At 40.3% G+C, this 16,835-nt stretch overlaps 2 protein-coding genes across 4 annotated transcripts in view; both read right to left on the bottom strand.

Annotated features, from left to right (window-relative positions):
- The window catches only part of gabrb2a (gamma-aminobutyric acid type A receptor subunit beta2a), a 47,973-nt gene extending 46,139 nt beyond the window's left edge, over positions 1–1,834 (bottom strand). For both annotated transcript variants that reach the window (XM_033632985.2, XM_033632986.2), the window contains exons 1-3: positions 1,666–1,834; positions 1,436–1,536; positions 950–1,017 (exon numbers count right to left, since the gene is read on the bottom strand). In XM_033632985.2, the coding sequence (XP_033488876.1) occupies positions 950–1,017; positions 1,436–1,536; positions 1,666–1,739 (243 nt within the window). In that variant the 5' untranslated portion in view covers positions 1,740–1,834. The remainder of the gene's footprint in view (positions 1–949; positions 1,018–1,435; positions 1,537–1,665) is intronic.
- A 147-nt stretch (positions 1,835–1,981) lies between these two features.
- On the bottom strand, positions 1,982–16,825 carry gabra6a (gamma-aminobutyric acid type A receptor subunit alpha6a). 2 transcript variants are annotated; one of them, XM_078169282.1, is made up of 10 exons: positions 16,695–16,825; positions 16,194–16,300; positions 16,014–16,081; positions 15,050–15,270; positions 14,871–14,953; positions 14,462–14,605; positions 13,427–13,579; positions 13,087–13,334; positions 10,048–10,292; positions 1,982–3,019 (listed from the first exon to the last, which is right to left on the bottom strand). In XM_078169282.1, the coding sequence occupies exons 1-10, from the start codon at positions 16,757–16,759 to the stop codon at positions 2,998–3,000; spliced, it is 1,356 nt and encodes a 451-aa protein (XP_078025408.1). In that variant the 5' UTR covers positions 16,760–16,825; the 3' UTR covers positions 1,982–2,997. The 2 variants fall into 2 exon arrangements, with proteins under 2 accessions (XP_078025408.1, XP_033488879.2); XM_033632988.2 differs by lacking the exon at positions 16,695–16,825 and adding an exon at positions 16,376–16,606.
- Positions 16,826–16,835: the final 10 nt, after the last annotated feature.

The following is a 16,835-nucleotide window of genomic DNA, read 5'->3' as shown; positions in this document are numbered from 1 at the left end:
TAAATGATCTCCTCTCACACTCTGAATTCTCTGCAAAGACATGCCCTTAATATTTTTCTCAATGCATCAAAAAATCCCATGAGCGAGACCAGTTATTCCACACTAGACATAAGAGTATATTTAATGCAGCAGAGCTACCCAAAATTGCAGCTTCCTGTGGGTTGCGGTCAGTCTGTCTGTCTGTCTGTCTGTCACACGGATCAATAGGTGGTGCTCTTGCATGCGCTGCTGAACTTTTCCCCCTGTCCTCTCCAAGTCGCACATGACGTTCATCTTTGTGCACCAGAGCCTTTTTTGTGTTGCAATGCTGTGTGACCAGACATGTATTATTAACAAATTGCTTACGTCATCTGACAAGTCAGGGGGAAGATCATTTACGTAGACGGTGATGATGTGATTGGTCGCTCCGAATTCAAAGCCTCAAAAAACACCAAATGATGCCAGTTTGGTGAAGAAGAGGTTGTTTTTATTCATTTTTTTTTTCTAGGTAACTGCGTGGAGAGGAGAGAGGAGAGGAGGGGAGGAGGAGGAGGGGGTGCGTGTCAACAAAATTACACCACCGAGGCTTGACAACGTGAAGCAGACACACACACACACACACATACACACATGCAGCTCTCCGCGCGCGCAGCCGGGGCTGTGCGTCCGAGTGCGCCAGTGAGTGTGTGTTTTGAATTCAAATGCAGCAACACACCAGAGCTGCAAATGCGGAGACTGAGAGGAGGATGGCGATGATGTGTTTGGGAACGGGAGCCTTCACATCTCCCCCCCCCCCCCCAGAAAAATGTATTCACACAAGATGCCTCAGCCTGGCTCACATTATCAAGGTTTCTTCTCAATCACACACACACGCTGACCCGTGATAAGTAGCCCACTTCATGGGTATTCCAGCCGTGCCAGGAACAATTGGCAACATTAAGCGGCGTAATAATCATGAAGATGCACCTACCATATTGACTTCAGAGACCATGTCTATGCTGGCTATGTCTATATTCATCCCCACAGCCACCGGCGCACCTGTGAAGGAAAAGAGGCATTAATACAAGATGTATGAATAATTCTCTCATCATGTAAATTTAACAAATTCGTGACGCGCGCGCAGGTTCCTCTCCCCTCCACCTACAGGAGACTTGTGCATCATCAGCCTGACCAAAAAAAAAAAAAAAAAAACCTTCACGTTTAACACGGAGCTTAAACGTGGTTAATTTCATCTTTTTAGTGGGATAATCAAACATTGATGAGCGGGATCGATCACGTTAAAAAGCCTGTCTTATCTCCTCCATCAAATGAAATATGCACATCGTTTCCCATAGCCTAATTGGAAAGGCCTATTTGGCTGTGAAGGGATGATTACGTAAATTAAAGCAGATTTTGCGATTCATTAAACATGTATTGCACGTCAGGAGGGCGTGAAAACATCCCGTTTTCCATTTACCTCCGAAATCTGGCCTCAACCGAATGTCGTATCCTTTCATCAGTCTGTCCACTGTTTCTTTTACCAGAGGCATATTGCTCGGATCTTTGATATCCTTGACGCTGTGGGAGGAAAAAAAAGGTGGTGTAATGCAAAACAGCTTATTAATATCACACGCCAGGCTCGCTTCAAACAGCGGCTACATGACATGCAGGACAGAGGAGCACAAAAAAAGCAGAAATCGAGATTACCTTTGAGCCCAGACAAAAGTCACTAGTAAAGAAAAAGTCAAAATCCCAAAGTGGTTTTTCCTGATCCTCCCCATCGCAACAGTTTTTGAGGCGGTTTCGGGATGCGAGTGAGGAGAGCGCACATCCAACTTACTCCAGACAGTGCAGAGGAGCCAATGAGAGGCGCATGCGTGCAGCCAGCCCAAGATCAAAGAGTGGAGACTGATGATGGTGGATGAGCAGTTTCCATTGCAGAGAAAAATATTAAAGGGACAAGTGGTTGTGCGTAATGAAGAAGCGAGCATTTATGCCAGGAGTGAAATGAACAACAGCGGTGTTAATTTCAGGCATATTTTATTCTTATTTTTAGTACACAGCAGATGAGTTTGTCTGTATCCTGACAAGGTCAAACAGTGGGGATCACTGAAGGGTTAAAGTGGTCAAAATGTCAAGTTAGATCAAGTTTATTCCTCCAGTTTTTACGTTACTGAGAGGCTAGAGAGAGAATAACACTCCATCCATTGCAGGTAGACACTTCATATGCAAACATCTGTGCCCAACAATCATGCAGCATCCGTACAAAAATAGAAAATTAATGTCATCAACACCCATGGGTTTTATATCCCACTCTTCCCTGCGATGTTTTCCGAGGACCTGCAGTAGATCTGAAAATGCAGAGGGAGCACCAGAGCGCCAGAGCAGAAAGGTGGGATGGAAAACACAATCCCACAATTCATTTTCTCAGGTTTGAGTACATTTTTGAAGCCGCGGGGAGGGATGCGAGCCTCCTCTAAATTGCCTTTGATCTTGTTGTAGTGGGAGCTGTGCTTCTGTAGAGGGCAGGCTTCTGAAAGCATTGGTTCACTGTTGCATCACCACCAGTTACAGCCATCATAGATTATATCATCCACTTCTTTTTGATGTGTTTCTTGGTTTGTGTGTCTAAGTGTGTGTCTGAGCGTCATGCATGCTCGTATGTGTGTGGCGTCTGTCTCGGTCCGGGGCACCCGAGAAGTTGTTGTGTGTGTGTGTGTGTGTGTGTGTGTGTGTACGTGGCGGGCTTTAAAGTGATTGAGGCCCCGTGAAGGGCAGCTCTTCAGCTACTGATCAGAACACAAGTGGGCAGTGGTCACAGCCTGTGAAATGAATAGATGTGCGGCAGGAGAATAAATGAGTTTCTGATTCATTTCCTCTGTCAGATGAGAGCAGAGTGACTGCTGAGAGCTTGTTCACACACACACACACACACACACACACACACACACACAGAAAGAGAGAGGGAGAGGAGGGTGAGGTGAGACTGGCAGGATGCTGAAGGTCTCTCCGGCTGCACGTGCCCTTTTCCAGGTCCTCTTAGTTTTCAAGAACCGCGTCCCTACAAGACCAGAATACAGCAGAGCACAAAATGTGAGAGGAGCATACAGATACGTCTCTCTTCCCACATTCAGAGAGACTCTCTATCTGCAGTGCACAGCCCAAACTGTTACTGTGCTCCCTGTCCTCTCAGTGCCTTCTTCAAAAGTACCGAGCGAGGGACGTGGCAAAAATATGTAAAGGGAATAGATGTGCTGCAGCTGTTCTCATGCTCTCCATCTTGTCTCTCTCATTATTCTGTAGAACGTTATAAACAAAACAACCATAAAAATTCTCTGACAGGAACATGAGAAGCATGATGAGCAGATTTGCACTCCCCAGTGTTGCATAACACATCTCTCTCTCTCTCTCTCCCCCGTCTCTTTCTCTCTCTCTCGCTGTCTTTTTTGCACTGTGTCTCTCTTTCTTTCTTGGACATGGAGCTTTGTGTTCTATAAGTGGCTCACTTATAAGCGGGAAAGTGAATAGTGGCTTTTTCGTGTGCTTAATGTACAAAGTAAGCTCTGGTTTCTTTTGCCTGTGAGACCTGCTCCCCATGGAGAAACAGTGTTGTCATTAAAACGGCTGGGGCTTTGCCAGCCCTCAGGTAAACCTTATATAAAAAGAGGAGAGAGCTTGATGCATATTTTTCTTCTCAAATTAACCGAGCACCCAGCCCCTTGTTGTATTGTAAATCCATGATAATGATGATAAAAGCCACAGTGCTGGCATCAATGCAGCATCAAACGCCATCTAACATCATTCTCCTCTTTTTTCCCCCCCCCTGCAACTCCCGGGGCTGTTTCAGCATTAGAAATTATTGATGTCTTTACTGCCTAGATAAAAGTCTTTGACAAAAACTGTGGGTAGTTATTGTTCCACTGAAGCTATCATAATTAGAGCAGAGCGAGACAGGTTTGTAGCTCTTTGAGATACAAAGTAAGTATGCATAAATATCCTTCGTCCATTGTCAGATTTTTTTCCTCCCCTTTTTACCTCATTTCTACAAGAGTGCTGGATACCTTCCAAGTATGTCTCTGCTATTTTTAATGTTTTGCATGAGAGGCTTTTTGAATCTGCTGCCTTGTCACGCACCACTTAAAAGTTTAAAGGTTAAACTCAAAAAGGGAAGCTTACCTGTAAGATGTAACCATCATCTGTACATATATATTTACTACATCCTGTTTACTTTCTGTTTAGATTTACTAGCAATACTGTCTACACAAATTTGTTTATATTTTAGGTGAATATTTCAACCTGCAATATTTTATGTCCTAGATATAGATATTGCTTTACTTGTGTGATTTTCTTTTCTTTTTCACAGATATTTAATGAGCATTGTTAGAGGGTGCCAAAGATTTTCATTGTAATTATTGTGCACATGATCAGAATAAAGAACTTGAACTTGGGTAAAAACACGAGTAGTGCGTCTGTGCTTCCAAATGGTTGAGCTGAGACATTCTCGAACGATCACAACATAAATCTTAAGGTTTGCAAAAATAAAAAGATTTTCTGTTACACAAAGTTATTGGTCTTTTTTAAATTTTCCTGTGATATACCAGACAACTGACCCTTTGCGAAGCCTCAGATCGGCCACTGTCCCATCCTACGTTAGCAAACGCAACTAAGCTCGGGAGGCCTGTCGAGTTTTAAGAACAAGAGAGAATGTCAGAACAATGTGCATAATATGGAACCTGCAAATCCTTCAGCATTTATCCTCAGAGTTTAGAGGTGTGTGTTGTATTTTTCGCTATTTCAAAGCCAAAAAGGCAAGATGAGAGATGTTGGACATGGCTTTAACAGAGTGGAAGACCTCACTCACAGTTGAATTCATTAAGATCAACAAAAACTCCTCTGTTATCTCCAAGGTAAGATGCTAACTCACGTTAGCTCACTATGGGGTGCCGTTTGTAAAGTGTCTCACGCTGAAAATAACATCAACATTTTGCCACATTTAGCTTCAAACAATGTTTAAAAAAGTATTGTGAATTTTTTAACGTCACCTTTTACCACATTTACAGCAATATTTGTTAACTTAGAAATATATTAAATAGTTAAATCTAAATATTAAATGTGGCACCTAAATGTTAAATGTTAAATCTAAATTCATCTTCATCTTCTAACTGCTTCATCCTCTTGAGGGTCGTGGGGGGGCTGGAGTCTATCCCAGCTGACATCGGGCGAGAGGCAGGGTACACCCTGGAGAGGTTGCCAGACTATCGCAGGGCTGACACACAGAGACAGACAACCATTCATGCTCACATTCACACCTATGGACAATTTAGAGTTATCAATTAACCTAGTCCCCAATCTGCATGTCTTTGGACTGTGGGAGGAAGCCGGAGTGCCCGGAGAGAACCCACGCTGACACGGGGAGAACATGCAAACTCCGCACAGAAGGGCTCCCACGCCCGGGATCGAACCGGCAACCCTCTTGCTGTGAGGCGAGAGTGCTAACCACCACCAAATCTAAATCTAAAGGTTAAATCTAAATATTAAATTTAAATATAAATATAAATATAAATGTTAAATCTAAATATTAAATCTAAATATAAATGTTAAATCTAAATGCTAAATATAAATATAAATATAAATGTTAAATATAAATCTAAATCTAAATATTAAATCTAAATCTGAATGTTAAATCTAAATGCTAAATCTAAATATAAATATAAATGTTAAATATAAATGCTAAATATAACTATAAATATAAATGTTAAATCTAAATATTAAATCTAAATCTAAATGTTAAATCTAAATGTTCTGGGTGAAACTAAATATTTAGCTAATATGCAAATGTTAAATGTTAAAACTAAATGCTAAATATAAATATAAATCTAAATGTTAAATATAAATGCTAAATATAAATATAAATATAAATGTTAAATATAAATATTAAATATAAATATAAATGCTAAATATAAATCTAAATGTTAAATGTTAAATCTAAATGTTCTGGGTGAAACTAAATATTTAGCTAATATGCAAATTCACACTGCCGGTCACCGGAAGTACCAAAATAAAAGCTCGAGATGGTCAGACTGTGTTTATAGAATCAAATAACGAATTAAAACCAACTTATCGGGGGAAATGGACACTTGAACATACATTAGCGTGATAATAACTACCTAAAATAACAAGAAACATGTTTGGAGAAATTTTATTTGACGTGTACTTTGAGTTGTTAGTGTCCCTTCGGAGGGACTAACAACCTAAGCTAAGCTAACAACCGTTAGCACCGTTAGCAGTGTCTGTAATGACTCATTAACTCTTAAACGGTCTGTGAAAAAAAAATTTTTTTTCCAGCGGATGTCTTAGTTACAACATGATTGAGCTAACAAAGCAGTTTTGTGTTGCGATGTGTGGTATTTATTCAGTTTTGGGAAATCACGATGTCTAGAAAGCATCAGTGGCTGCAGCAGCAGCAAAGCTAACAGGACGTCATCTGTTAAAAGCCTCCCGTTGTCGGATACGACATGAAACTACTCCAGTTAGCTCAATCATGTTGTAACTAAGACATCCGCTGGAAAAAAAAATTTTTTTCACGGACCGTTTAGAGTTAATGAGTCATTACAGACACCGCTAACGGGGCTAACAGCTAACGGTTAGCCCCGCTAATCTACGATAACCATGTTATTAATTTCAGGATGTGATAGTAATGTTTGTTCAATCATTGTGTTTATAGACTTTACAAACACCAGATTAGTCTAAACGGTGATATAGTGACGTGAAAAATGTGAGATATGCATATATATATGTAGCTAAACTCCGCTGGTTTTCTACCCGGAAGTATTTGTAAACAACAAGGTGATTCCCTCCGAAGGGACACTAACAACTCAAAGTACACATCAAATAAAATTTCTCCAAACACGTTTCTTGTTATTTTAGGTAGTTATTATCACGCTAATGTATGTTCAAGTGTCCATTTCCCCCGATAAGTTGGTTTTAATTCGTTATTTGATTCTATAAACACAGTCTGACCATCTCGAGCTTTTATTTTGGTACTTCCGGTGACCGGCAGTGTGAATTTGCATATTAGCTAAATATTTAGTTTCACCCAGAACATTTAGATTTAACATTTAACATTTATATTTATATTTAGCATTTATATTTATATTTAATATTTAGATTTAACATTTATATTTATATTTATATTTATCATTTATATTTAACATTTATATTTATATTTAGATTTAGCATTTAGATTTAACATTTAGATTTAGATTTAGATTTAGCATTTAGATTTAACATTTAGATTTAGATTTAATATTTAGAAATAACATTTAACATTTAGGTGCCACATTTAATATTTAGATTTAACTATTTAATATATTTCTAAGTTAACAAATATTGCTGTAAATGTGGTAAAAGGTGACGTTAAAAAATTCACAATACTTTTTTAAACATTGTTTGAAGCTAAATGTGGCAAAATGTTGATGTTATTTTCAGCGTGAGACACTTTACAAACGGCACCCCATAGCTCACGATAGCATGTTAGCAAACAAAGATGGTTGAATTTATTTATAAATCATACATTTTAAGTTTGAATTAGGTGGTCATACATTATTTGAGGCACTTTGCGTTTTAAACAAATGGAAATGTGTGATAATTCAGTTCTGCTAGCAATGGGCTAAACTACAGGGAGTCATAACCAAGCGGCAACCTCCGGGGCTGAAAAATGAAGCTAACAAGGAGATGCCAAAAACTGCAGTTCTTTGAACAACTACTTGAGGCTGGCTGCAGAAACCAGTGGGTGACGTCATGATAGCTATGTTCATTATCTGGTCATATTAATGGTCATAACAAAAGGTTAGCTTAAATAAAAACAATTTACTGGTTCACTCTGCTTTGCAACAACATTTTTGACCCTGTTTATGCTGTCAGTTGTCAGCACATGGGATGGATGAGCTTCACCCTTTATTTTAATGTCCTGTTCATTCACAGGACTTCTCAGACAAATTACAATGTGAATGTAGCTCCCAAATGCATATTGTAGTGCTTTCTGTCTACTTCCCTCTGTTAATTCAGAAACATAATATTATTTCAGAAATTTGCTATTGTTTCCTCTGAAATAAGGACTAAGGACTTAAGCAAATAAATGATGACATACAGTCTTGACGTACCATCATTGCATATAACACAGTTAGCTGTTTTCGCCATCTCTGTAGGCTTTTAACAAAAGCTCTATTTCCATTGTCCAATGTGCTCTCCATTATAATACATCCATTGGTTTCCTTACTTTGAGATTTGATATGCGCTCTTTTAATTAAGAAAACGTCATCTTACTGCACCCTCTCCTGCAATGGTACCTGACTAGAGAATTACCGCCACATTACATTTGCCAATTTTCTAACAAAAAAAATTGGTTAAAATTTCCACTACATTCGGATGGAAACCCAACTACTGATATCACTGTGAAGGCCGCATTGACATGCTACTGTAGGTGCAAAAGCTTGATAGGCTTGACAGCAAGGGAATGGGGCTTAGCAATTTTTCATCTTCAGTTCTCCAATATTATTCAGATTCAGAAGAGATCAGTATGGTCAACACATAAAACCTGTTGTATGACGTTACAGGTAGATATTGCTTTGTGTTAGGGCTTCACAAAACAAAATGGTGGGGACTGACATCTTGCAGTCTCCATTACCTACGGCAGAGAAACACTTTACGGATAAAGCTGTTGATATTCTATGTTTTTTATGTTCACGTCCAAGTAATATTGTAAAGCTAGAAATTGTAAAATTGTAAAATTGCAAAGCTTGTACAGCTGGACACTGTAGTTTTTTAGAAAACGTTACTCTAACAGAAGCAGATTGTGCATTTGTCAGGGACTACATTTTCAGGCGTGGACTGGTACACATTTTGTGATCACCTACGTATATATGGCAGCCAGACAGTGTGCAATATGTATGACTGACTCAAAATAAACTAAAATGTTCATCACAATAAAGGAACATGTCTCCCAGTGTAACAGTGTGGCTCATTGATGTGCTTTGAGGTTTCTGGAGCTCTATGCCAGTGGTTCTCAATTTTTTTTTTCCTGATCGTGTAGCTCAGGCATGTCCTAAGTCTGGCCCCACGGACTGATTTTAAATGACCCTCTGTTCTAAATATACTACATATGGCCCACCTCACAATATTGGTTAATCAAGCAAGATCACTTTGCATTTTTTCCATTCACCTCACGATGGCAGGACTGTCATACAGTTTAAAGTCATGCACCAAGCACAGGTGGAACTAGTGTGTTTTCATAAACAGACGGTACACGGCAGACAAACAGTTACCTATCGGCAGACATTTTCTGCAAGGTAGCAGGACAGCACAGGAGTCTTAATTCAACAGTGAGGGCTGCAGCTTTCAGGAGCAGTGGAAATTTTAATACTTTTTCATTGAAAGATTAAACAGTTGCATGTTCACATGATCTAATCTGGACCCCATACACAAAAGTTTGTACAGCCCTGCTGTAGCCTGTTTGAAATATTTTTTTCAGCCAGGCATCCTCTGACCAGCGCATAACATTTTTGCTAGAAAAAAGCCTATATCAAGAGGTACAATACAGCGCTGCACCATCGGTGTATGATTTACTAAAAAAACAAACTTAACTAAACTAAAAACACTTAACAGCAAATGCTATGTTTCAAATGTTTTGAATCATTCACGAATTTCATGGCAAACAAATTTTTTTTAATCATGAAATAACTCTAAGACGACACAGAAGTTGCATCGAACTGCATCTTTTTGATAATTTGCCCTGTCAATGTAGTGAAATAATTATTTTAGGAATTATGCAGGACTGATATTTTTTAAATTAACATTTCTTAAAATATCTCACAGACCCCCTGCAGTATTGCAAAGTACCCCTACGGCTAGACGTACCCCCATTTGAGGAAAACTCCCCAGAGCAACATCAGGTGTTACACAGACAGTTCTTGTTAGTACAACTAACTCACTGTTAGATTTGGATTTGTTGATGATAAAAAAATAATGAATATCATCATAACAGTACCAAGATGTAAATGTAACAAGATAACTGAATGTGACTTAGTGTACCTGGCCCTCTCCATGGAGTCCTTGGCCAGGTAGATGTACCAGTAGATTAGGTTGAAGAGGGCGAAGGCCAGAGGGAAGAGGATACGGGCGTACTTGTCGATGGGGCTGGTGCCGGCCAGCTGCGGGATTTGAGGAAAAGCTGAGCCCTGCTGGAGGAAAATCGGCAGTGGTGGAGTATCTCCTGGCTCACTGCGACACACTGAGTGGTTTCTCCTCTTCAGGCCTTCCTGAGGGCTGCAGTCCGACTGATGGGAGGAGGGCGGGGGTGATGTGGAGGAAAAGCAGAAAGAGATAAGATGGAGTTAGTGTGGTTTTTCTACTCAGTGAGAAAAAGGGGGGAAAATAAACAAACTGGGAATTTTCAGCCAGCAAGTACATGTGTGGTGGTTTGAACATGTTGTAATCATGTATATGTGGCTGGAAGTTATGTTGGTTCCCACAGGAGATTTCTTTCACTGGCATGCCAACATCCCTATAGAATGCAGCAGGTAGTTCGCTGGATGCCCATAGGATGGTTAGGAGATTATGCAGCGAGGAGAGCTAGAGTTCTCTGTTCTCACACTGAGGCTATTTTTAAAGCATCTAACCATGAGCCCTACACGTGAGACAGATCCCAGGAGGACGCTGTGGTGGCTTACTGTATTAGCATAAAGCATATAGCTAGAGATGAGAGCACTACAACAGCACGTATTACTATTTAATGTGTGGAGTGCCCTGAATGAGGAGAATGGAAGAGGCAGGGTGACTACTTGGAAATGCATAGAAAAAGACCTCCTATCTGTGGCATGATTTCTTTCTCTCTCTCTCTACATTTGAGTCTGGAGCTGCTGGCTTCCTGTTCATTATCAACATCACTGCATCAAACTCCCTGCAACAGTGTCTCTGTACCTCCACTTGCCATTATTAGCTATGTAAATGCATTTCAGATGCCATGAGATATGATCGCACGCCTTCTTCAAGTGATAGCGTAAGCTGACGTTATTTTACACCGAGTTTAAGAACAAAACCAATCCAATCAGCTCTTATAGAAAGCCTGTCTGTAGAGATGTACATTATACCTGTTTATAACCATGTTTTTTTCCCAGCCCAATAGAAAAACGTAACATATAAGAGATCACTTTCTATAATTTTTCCATTTTTTGATTTTTTTAAAAAATAGTTCAGCATTTTAGAAAATAATTTTTCACCCATTTGCTGAGCATTAGTCTTTACGCTAAATATGTTGCTACAGCCAGCAGTTGGTTAGCTTAGTGTCGCTGAACAAATTGAACAAATTGGTTTTCCAGTCACACTTCTGCTGTGTTCACACTACAAGCGTCAACGCAACAGCATGACCAGCTATAACATCACCAAGTCACTGCTGAATTGTTGGTCAAACGTTCGTTAACGTGTACGTCGAGACGGGCTTGTGTGTATTTGCTACTTGCCACAAAGCCACTCAACTGAATGTCATGTAAAGCTTGTATTTGATCAAAAAAATATGTCTGAGCCTCATTTTAACATCACATTTCAATACCCCATTGCATCCCTGTGTTAACCACAATGCATATAAAACTTGAATAGCATCAGCTAATTTAGCTATATAAAACAGTAACGTACCACAGCTAGAAACGAGACATCTAATTGGTTGATGCTTCATTGCATCATTGGAGCACTAATAAAGTTGAGGCCAGCTCAACTTTGATTTGTAGCATTTGTAGCTTCAGTTTTCAGCTTCATGTCACCAGCTTCCACTGAAAATGACTCGTAGTCTCTTGCTCTGTCGCTCGTAGTGTGAACGCAGCATTAACTTAGCATTAAGACTGAAAACAGGGGTAAATAGCTAGCTAAGCTATGCTAACGTAGGCTCACAGCTACTGGCTGGTGTTAGCTTCATGTTTACCATACAGAACTATTTCTGTAACCTTTAAAATACATTCAGTATATTGTGTCTTTAATGTATTAGTTTTACTTAAATATTACAGTGTTGCCTGAAAAAATAGGACTATTTCCCGACATACAAGGCTACTATTATATTTCTACTCTTAAAACCTTTTTTTTTTTTTTTTTTTAGCATTTTAGCCTTTATTGACAGGACAGCTGTAGATGCAAATGACTCAGTCTATATGGGGTGCACACTCTATCAGGTGTGCTAGAGGGTGCCCCTTAAAAACTATTTTTTGATCAGCATCTTACTGTGCAATGGCGTCCAACATTAACACAAGATTTTCTGCCACATATGTCACGAGAGACTTGTGCGGTTTTTTGTTTGCTGTTTGTTTGTCTGTGGTATTCTGTTAGGCTGACATCACATATTTCAACACACCAGTAAGAGTTTTGCTACATTTAAATCTTAATGTAATGGACGGTTTCGTTTTTATGTTGCCAGCAGTGTCTGTCAAATGTGAAACCACACCCAAATAATCTGAAGAATGAAATTTGCTGAAATTCTGACGGTTGAGCCACAGACTCTATTAAGGAAGTGGGTGTAGCCTCCAGGTCTAAAACATGACGCCAATGGTCCCATTTAGAGTAAAAGAGACAATGAAGCAGGGATAGGCTTTAGCGCATGGCTAACTTGTGATTGACAAGTCACTACAAGAGTCTAAATGTCTAAATCACTTCAAGACACCAAGATGGTAACGGACAACATGCCAAAACATGCTTCAAAACGTTACTCCACAAACCAGTGGGTGACGTCATGATGGCTATGTTTACTTGTTTTACACTGTCCATGTGCTGAACTCTAAACCTATGCTCAAAATGATGTTCATTTAGTTATAAAAACCCTGTTTTCAGGGGCTTTAAAATTTTAACATACCACCTACCAACTTCAGTTTTACATTGTTTTATGTGTAATATATGAATTGAAAGAGTAAAAATAAAATTAGAAGTTCTTTCGCATGTGCAAACTTAACTAATATAACTCACTTACTTGTTACTCTGGTTCTACAAACACTGATATAAAATTGGCACAGAAAGGCGTTAGGACATCTGATACACTCAATTAATTGATCACCATGTTTTAATAATGACATTATCATGAAGTCAGCTTCTCACCATTTCATCATCATCATCGATGCCAGCAGCCATCACCTCAAGCTTGTCTTGTCTAGCTTTCTGTTTCTTCAGACGGTTGGCCTGGAGGGTGGCAAAGTAGTTTACTGCTGCAAACTCGACGAGCGCCGACGCCACAAAGGCAAAACACACAGCAATGAACCAATCCATGGCGGTGGCATAGGCTACTTTGGGGAGTGACTCACGGGCGCTGATGCTCAAGGTGGTCATGGTCAGCACTGTGGTGATGCCTGGAGGGAACCATGTATTTATGAAACACACATGGAGAAGTATTACATCAGATATGATTAGCATGTATGAAATGGTGGGAAGAGGGGCATACCAGCAACTGTGCGTGCAGGAACAGACTCTTTGTTGATCCAAAAAGAGACTTGTGACAGCACAACAACCATTATAAGAGGGATGTAGGTCTGAATGAGGTAGTAGCCCAGCTTCCTCTGGAGGTGGAAATGGACCACCTGCACAGAGTAGTGACCTGCAAGATAAACAGCGCGTGTGAAGAGAGCAACCCCGAGGGACAGAGCAGGGTAGCACAGAATGGATGCCCTTGCCTGACCTTGAAACAGAAAAGCTGCTGAGAGAAACATATAAATATATTGCTGCTGTTAGAGCTGGAACAGCCCGCTAACTGTAAGACAGCACGTGTGAGACAAGAGGAAGGAGGAGAGGAAGGATGAGAAGGAGGAGAGAAGGAGGAGGGAGCACAGCAGACATTTGGAAATGGGATAAAGTCAAGAGGAAGGAGCCAGTGAGGAGGGGGCAGGAGGAGAGCATGCACTGTCACAATGCGTAACACTGCCCTGCTCTGTCTAAACATATGCATGCAGACATTCACAGACTAAAAACACGCTGCACACACACACATACAGAGGTTTCCTCTTTTTCTCTCCATTTTTAAATGGGTATCATCTCTGTGTTTTGGAGCCTGCCTCATCCTTTACCTCTCTATTCCAGGAATCTGCTGGGTTCACAGCAGGGGAGCACTTCTTCTGGTGAAAAGAGAAAACACACACACACACACACACACACACACACACACTACACCATCCTTCCTCCCCTCTGTCGGTGCATTCACTGGGCTTTAAACCCCATAGTTCTTTTTAAAGGCACACCGTACGCATTAGGCCTGACCACTTAAGCATCTTACACTAGATGGCTGCTCAAGGATGTCTTTGCTTTTACACTGGCTCTAGTGTGGGGGAGTAATGGACACTAGTGCAGAGTTTGAAGAGACTCACCTGACCTCTCTCTCTTGTCTCAGATTCATCAGCTCATGACAGTTTTTTTCAAATGAAACTTCCAAGTGCAGATATGACTGCGACAGAAGCGCAATGCGATAGCTGACAGTGAGCATTACCTGTGTTTGATTTGAATATCTCGCTGGACAAAGTCTGTCCCACCAGGTCATACTGCAGAAGACTTATGGACTCGGGGGGACAATCGACAGATGCTATTAGTCCCTTCCTCCAACTGAAAAGGATTTCACTGCTTGTGTAGGCGTCTAAAGATGCAAAGGCAATCAGAAAAATTTTTTAAAACTTAAAAGGTAGACACATTTATGAATCTGGACATTATTCTTCTGTCTTTTTATGAACACATCTATTATAGACCATTTCAAACTTGACAGCATTGAAATTACAAATGGGTCCTTTTAAATTCCTGTTGGATTTTTTGCAGTGTATGTGAATTACATCAGCTGACAGGAAATTAACACAGACCCAAGCTGCTGCCCAGCAGGGCAATTTGAGTGAACGGCTTGTACTTACAGCTTCCAAACCTGAGAGGACAGGAGTGGCCGTCCATGGGGAAGTCCATCAGCCTCATTGGACACTCTGCACTGATTGTCAGTCTAACAGCAAGAGAATGCACAGATATGGGTAATCTTTTTTTATAAAGCTAGTGTCCACAAATGGCCCCATCAGAAAAGTATACACTGCATGATCACCTCATGGTGTAGAGAACAGTCCCATTCTGCATGATGCGGAAAAGTTTGTTCGGCGTGGTCATGTTATGAGAAATGGACTTCTTGGAGTTTCGGAAGAAAGTGTCTGGCGTCCAGATCTTGTCCACCATGCGGTTGTTCAGCCGCAGGATTTCAGTGGGGCCCTCGAATTTTAGCCGCTCGTCAACCCACATCTGACGGAAGAACATGTCCATGGTGTACTCCTGATGCATGAACATGACATTTTTAGTGGATGTTAGACTTTATTTTCTACGATCCATACTACCCTAAATTTTAGCTTTAAAGGTCTAGTGTGTAGGATTCAGTGGCATCTAGTGTGCCAAGCATGTAGGAAAACTATGATGGCTGATGCGAAAACACAAATGGCCTATGTAGAGCCAGTGTTTGATTTGTCCTTTGTGGAAGACTCAAATAACATAGTGGACTCTGAGGAAGAGAATGTGCTCTGTATGTAGATATAAACAGCTCATTCTAGTTACTGAAAACCCAATGACTCTATGTTTCAGGAACTGGAAAACATAGTTATTATATTATATACCATTTCTGCCCATAGATGCCCCTAAATCCTACACACTAGACCTTTAAACTTAAATCTTTGTACACTCCAAACATGCAGTCCCTGTCATTCATCATTGTGCATATTAAGCTAATGGAGAGCCATTTCAACTTGCAGTGGAAGGTGAGAAGAGATGACGAGGCAGTGATGGATGCCACTCATCCCAGATAATCATTAATCAATCCATTCAGCCATTCCCTCTGTCTGACATGTTGTCATATTGATTTAGAGGCCATCAATAATGGAGTTATAAGGCTGGTCAAACAGATTAAAGCTCATTAGATGGTCTCATGGCAGATTGCCCATAAGGCAGGCATTCAGTGGTCACTGAAGCGCTGTTATCTCCCACAGTCAGCACATTTACATCTTCTTACAGCAGTGGTATCTTACCATCTCGACATCTGATACAGGTCCAAAGCTGGTGACAAAGATGTCTGTTTTCACCTCCGTAACACCACCTGCAACAGTGATTAACAACTGTACACAAAATGCACAAAAATAGTCTTGCACCATGTACTCAATTTACCTAAGTCTTTAGGAGCAAGGCTTTATGATTAAAGTCTGAATTACCTCCAGATCCAGGTCGCAGTCTGTTGTCATAACCATCCAAAAGTCGATCCAAAATGCGAGTGATGTTGTCTGAGAAAATCTTCTCATTCCCACTTACACTAGCTGGACTGCAGAGAAATAAAAGGTTAACCTCTCAGGCACATGGTATTCTTACCCATGTTCATGCAGAGAGGAAGACTTACCTTATCCAGCAGATAACAGTAACAACAGTTAATGTCAGGAGGGCCATCCTGAGCAGTATTTATCCCCAAATTTGCAGTCAACTCTCTGGGCAACTCATACTTTATATTAAAAACAGAGCTAGAGTCCTTTTTGGTGTTGTTAAAGTGAGGGGTTGGTATGCATACTGACACCGGAGGTACTAAGTCAAGAGCAGTAATCTAATTAACAGATTAGTAAATCCACTCCATTTTTAGACAAACAGTGAGTTCTAATGGCTTCATTAAAGCCAAAATAAAAATAATCAAAACAAAAATAACAAGTAAAGTCAATGCAACTCACCAGTTTACAAAACATTTATCTCTGATATCTATCTTATAAGAATTTATTTTCTTGTTGTAGTCCATTGTGTAAGACAGCAGATGGCGCTGCGGCCACAATGTTGTTCACAACCGGAAGTGAAATCCGAACTGAGAGAAGAAG

The sequence above is a fragment of the Epinephelus lanceolatus genome, chromosome 7, assembly GCF_041903045.1.
Source record: "Epinephelus lanceolatus isolate andai-2023 chromosome 7, ASM4190304v1, whole genome shotgun sequence".
Lineage (NCBI taxonomy): Eukaryota > Metazoa > Chordata > Actinopteri > Perciformes > Serranidae > Epinephelus > Epinephelus lanceolatus.
This window is presented reverse-complemented; position numbering and strand designations above follow the sequence as displayed.

Bases quoted from the DNA above. Each gene is read 5' to 3' on its own strand.
- gabra6a (XM_078169282.1), bottom strand. From the start codon at position 16,759: ATGGACTACAACAAGAAAATAAATTCTTATAAGATAGATATCAGAGAT. The intron at 14,954-15,049 runs GTGATCATGCAG...TCTTGCTGTTAG, and splicing joins ACTGTTCTCTACACCATGAG to ACTGACAATCAGTGCAGAGT. The intron at 3,020-10,047 runs GTACACTAAGTC...CTGGTCTTGTAG, and splicing joins GACTCCATGGAGAGGGCCAG to GGACGCGGTTCTTGAAAACT.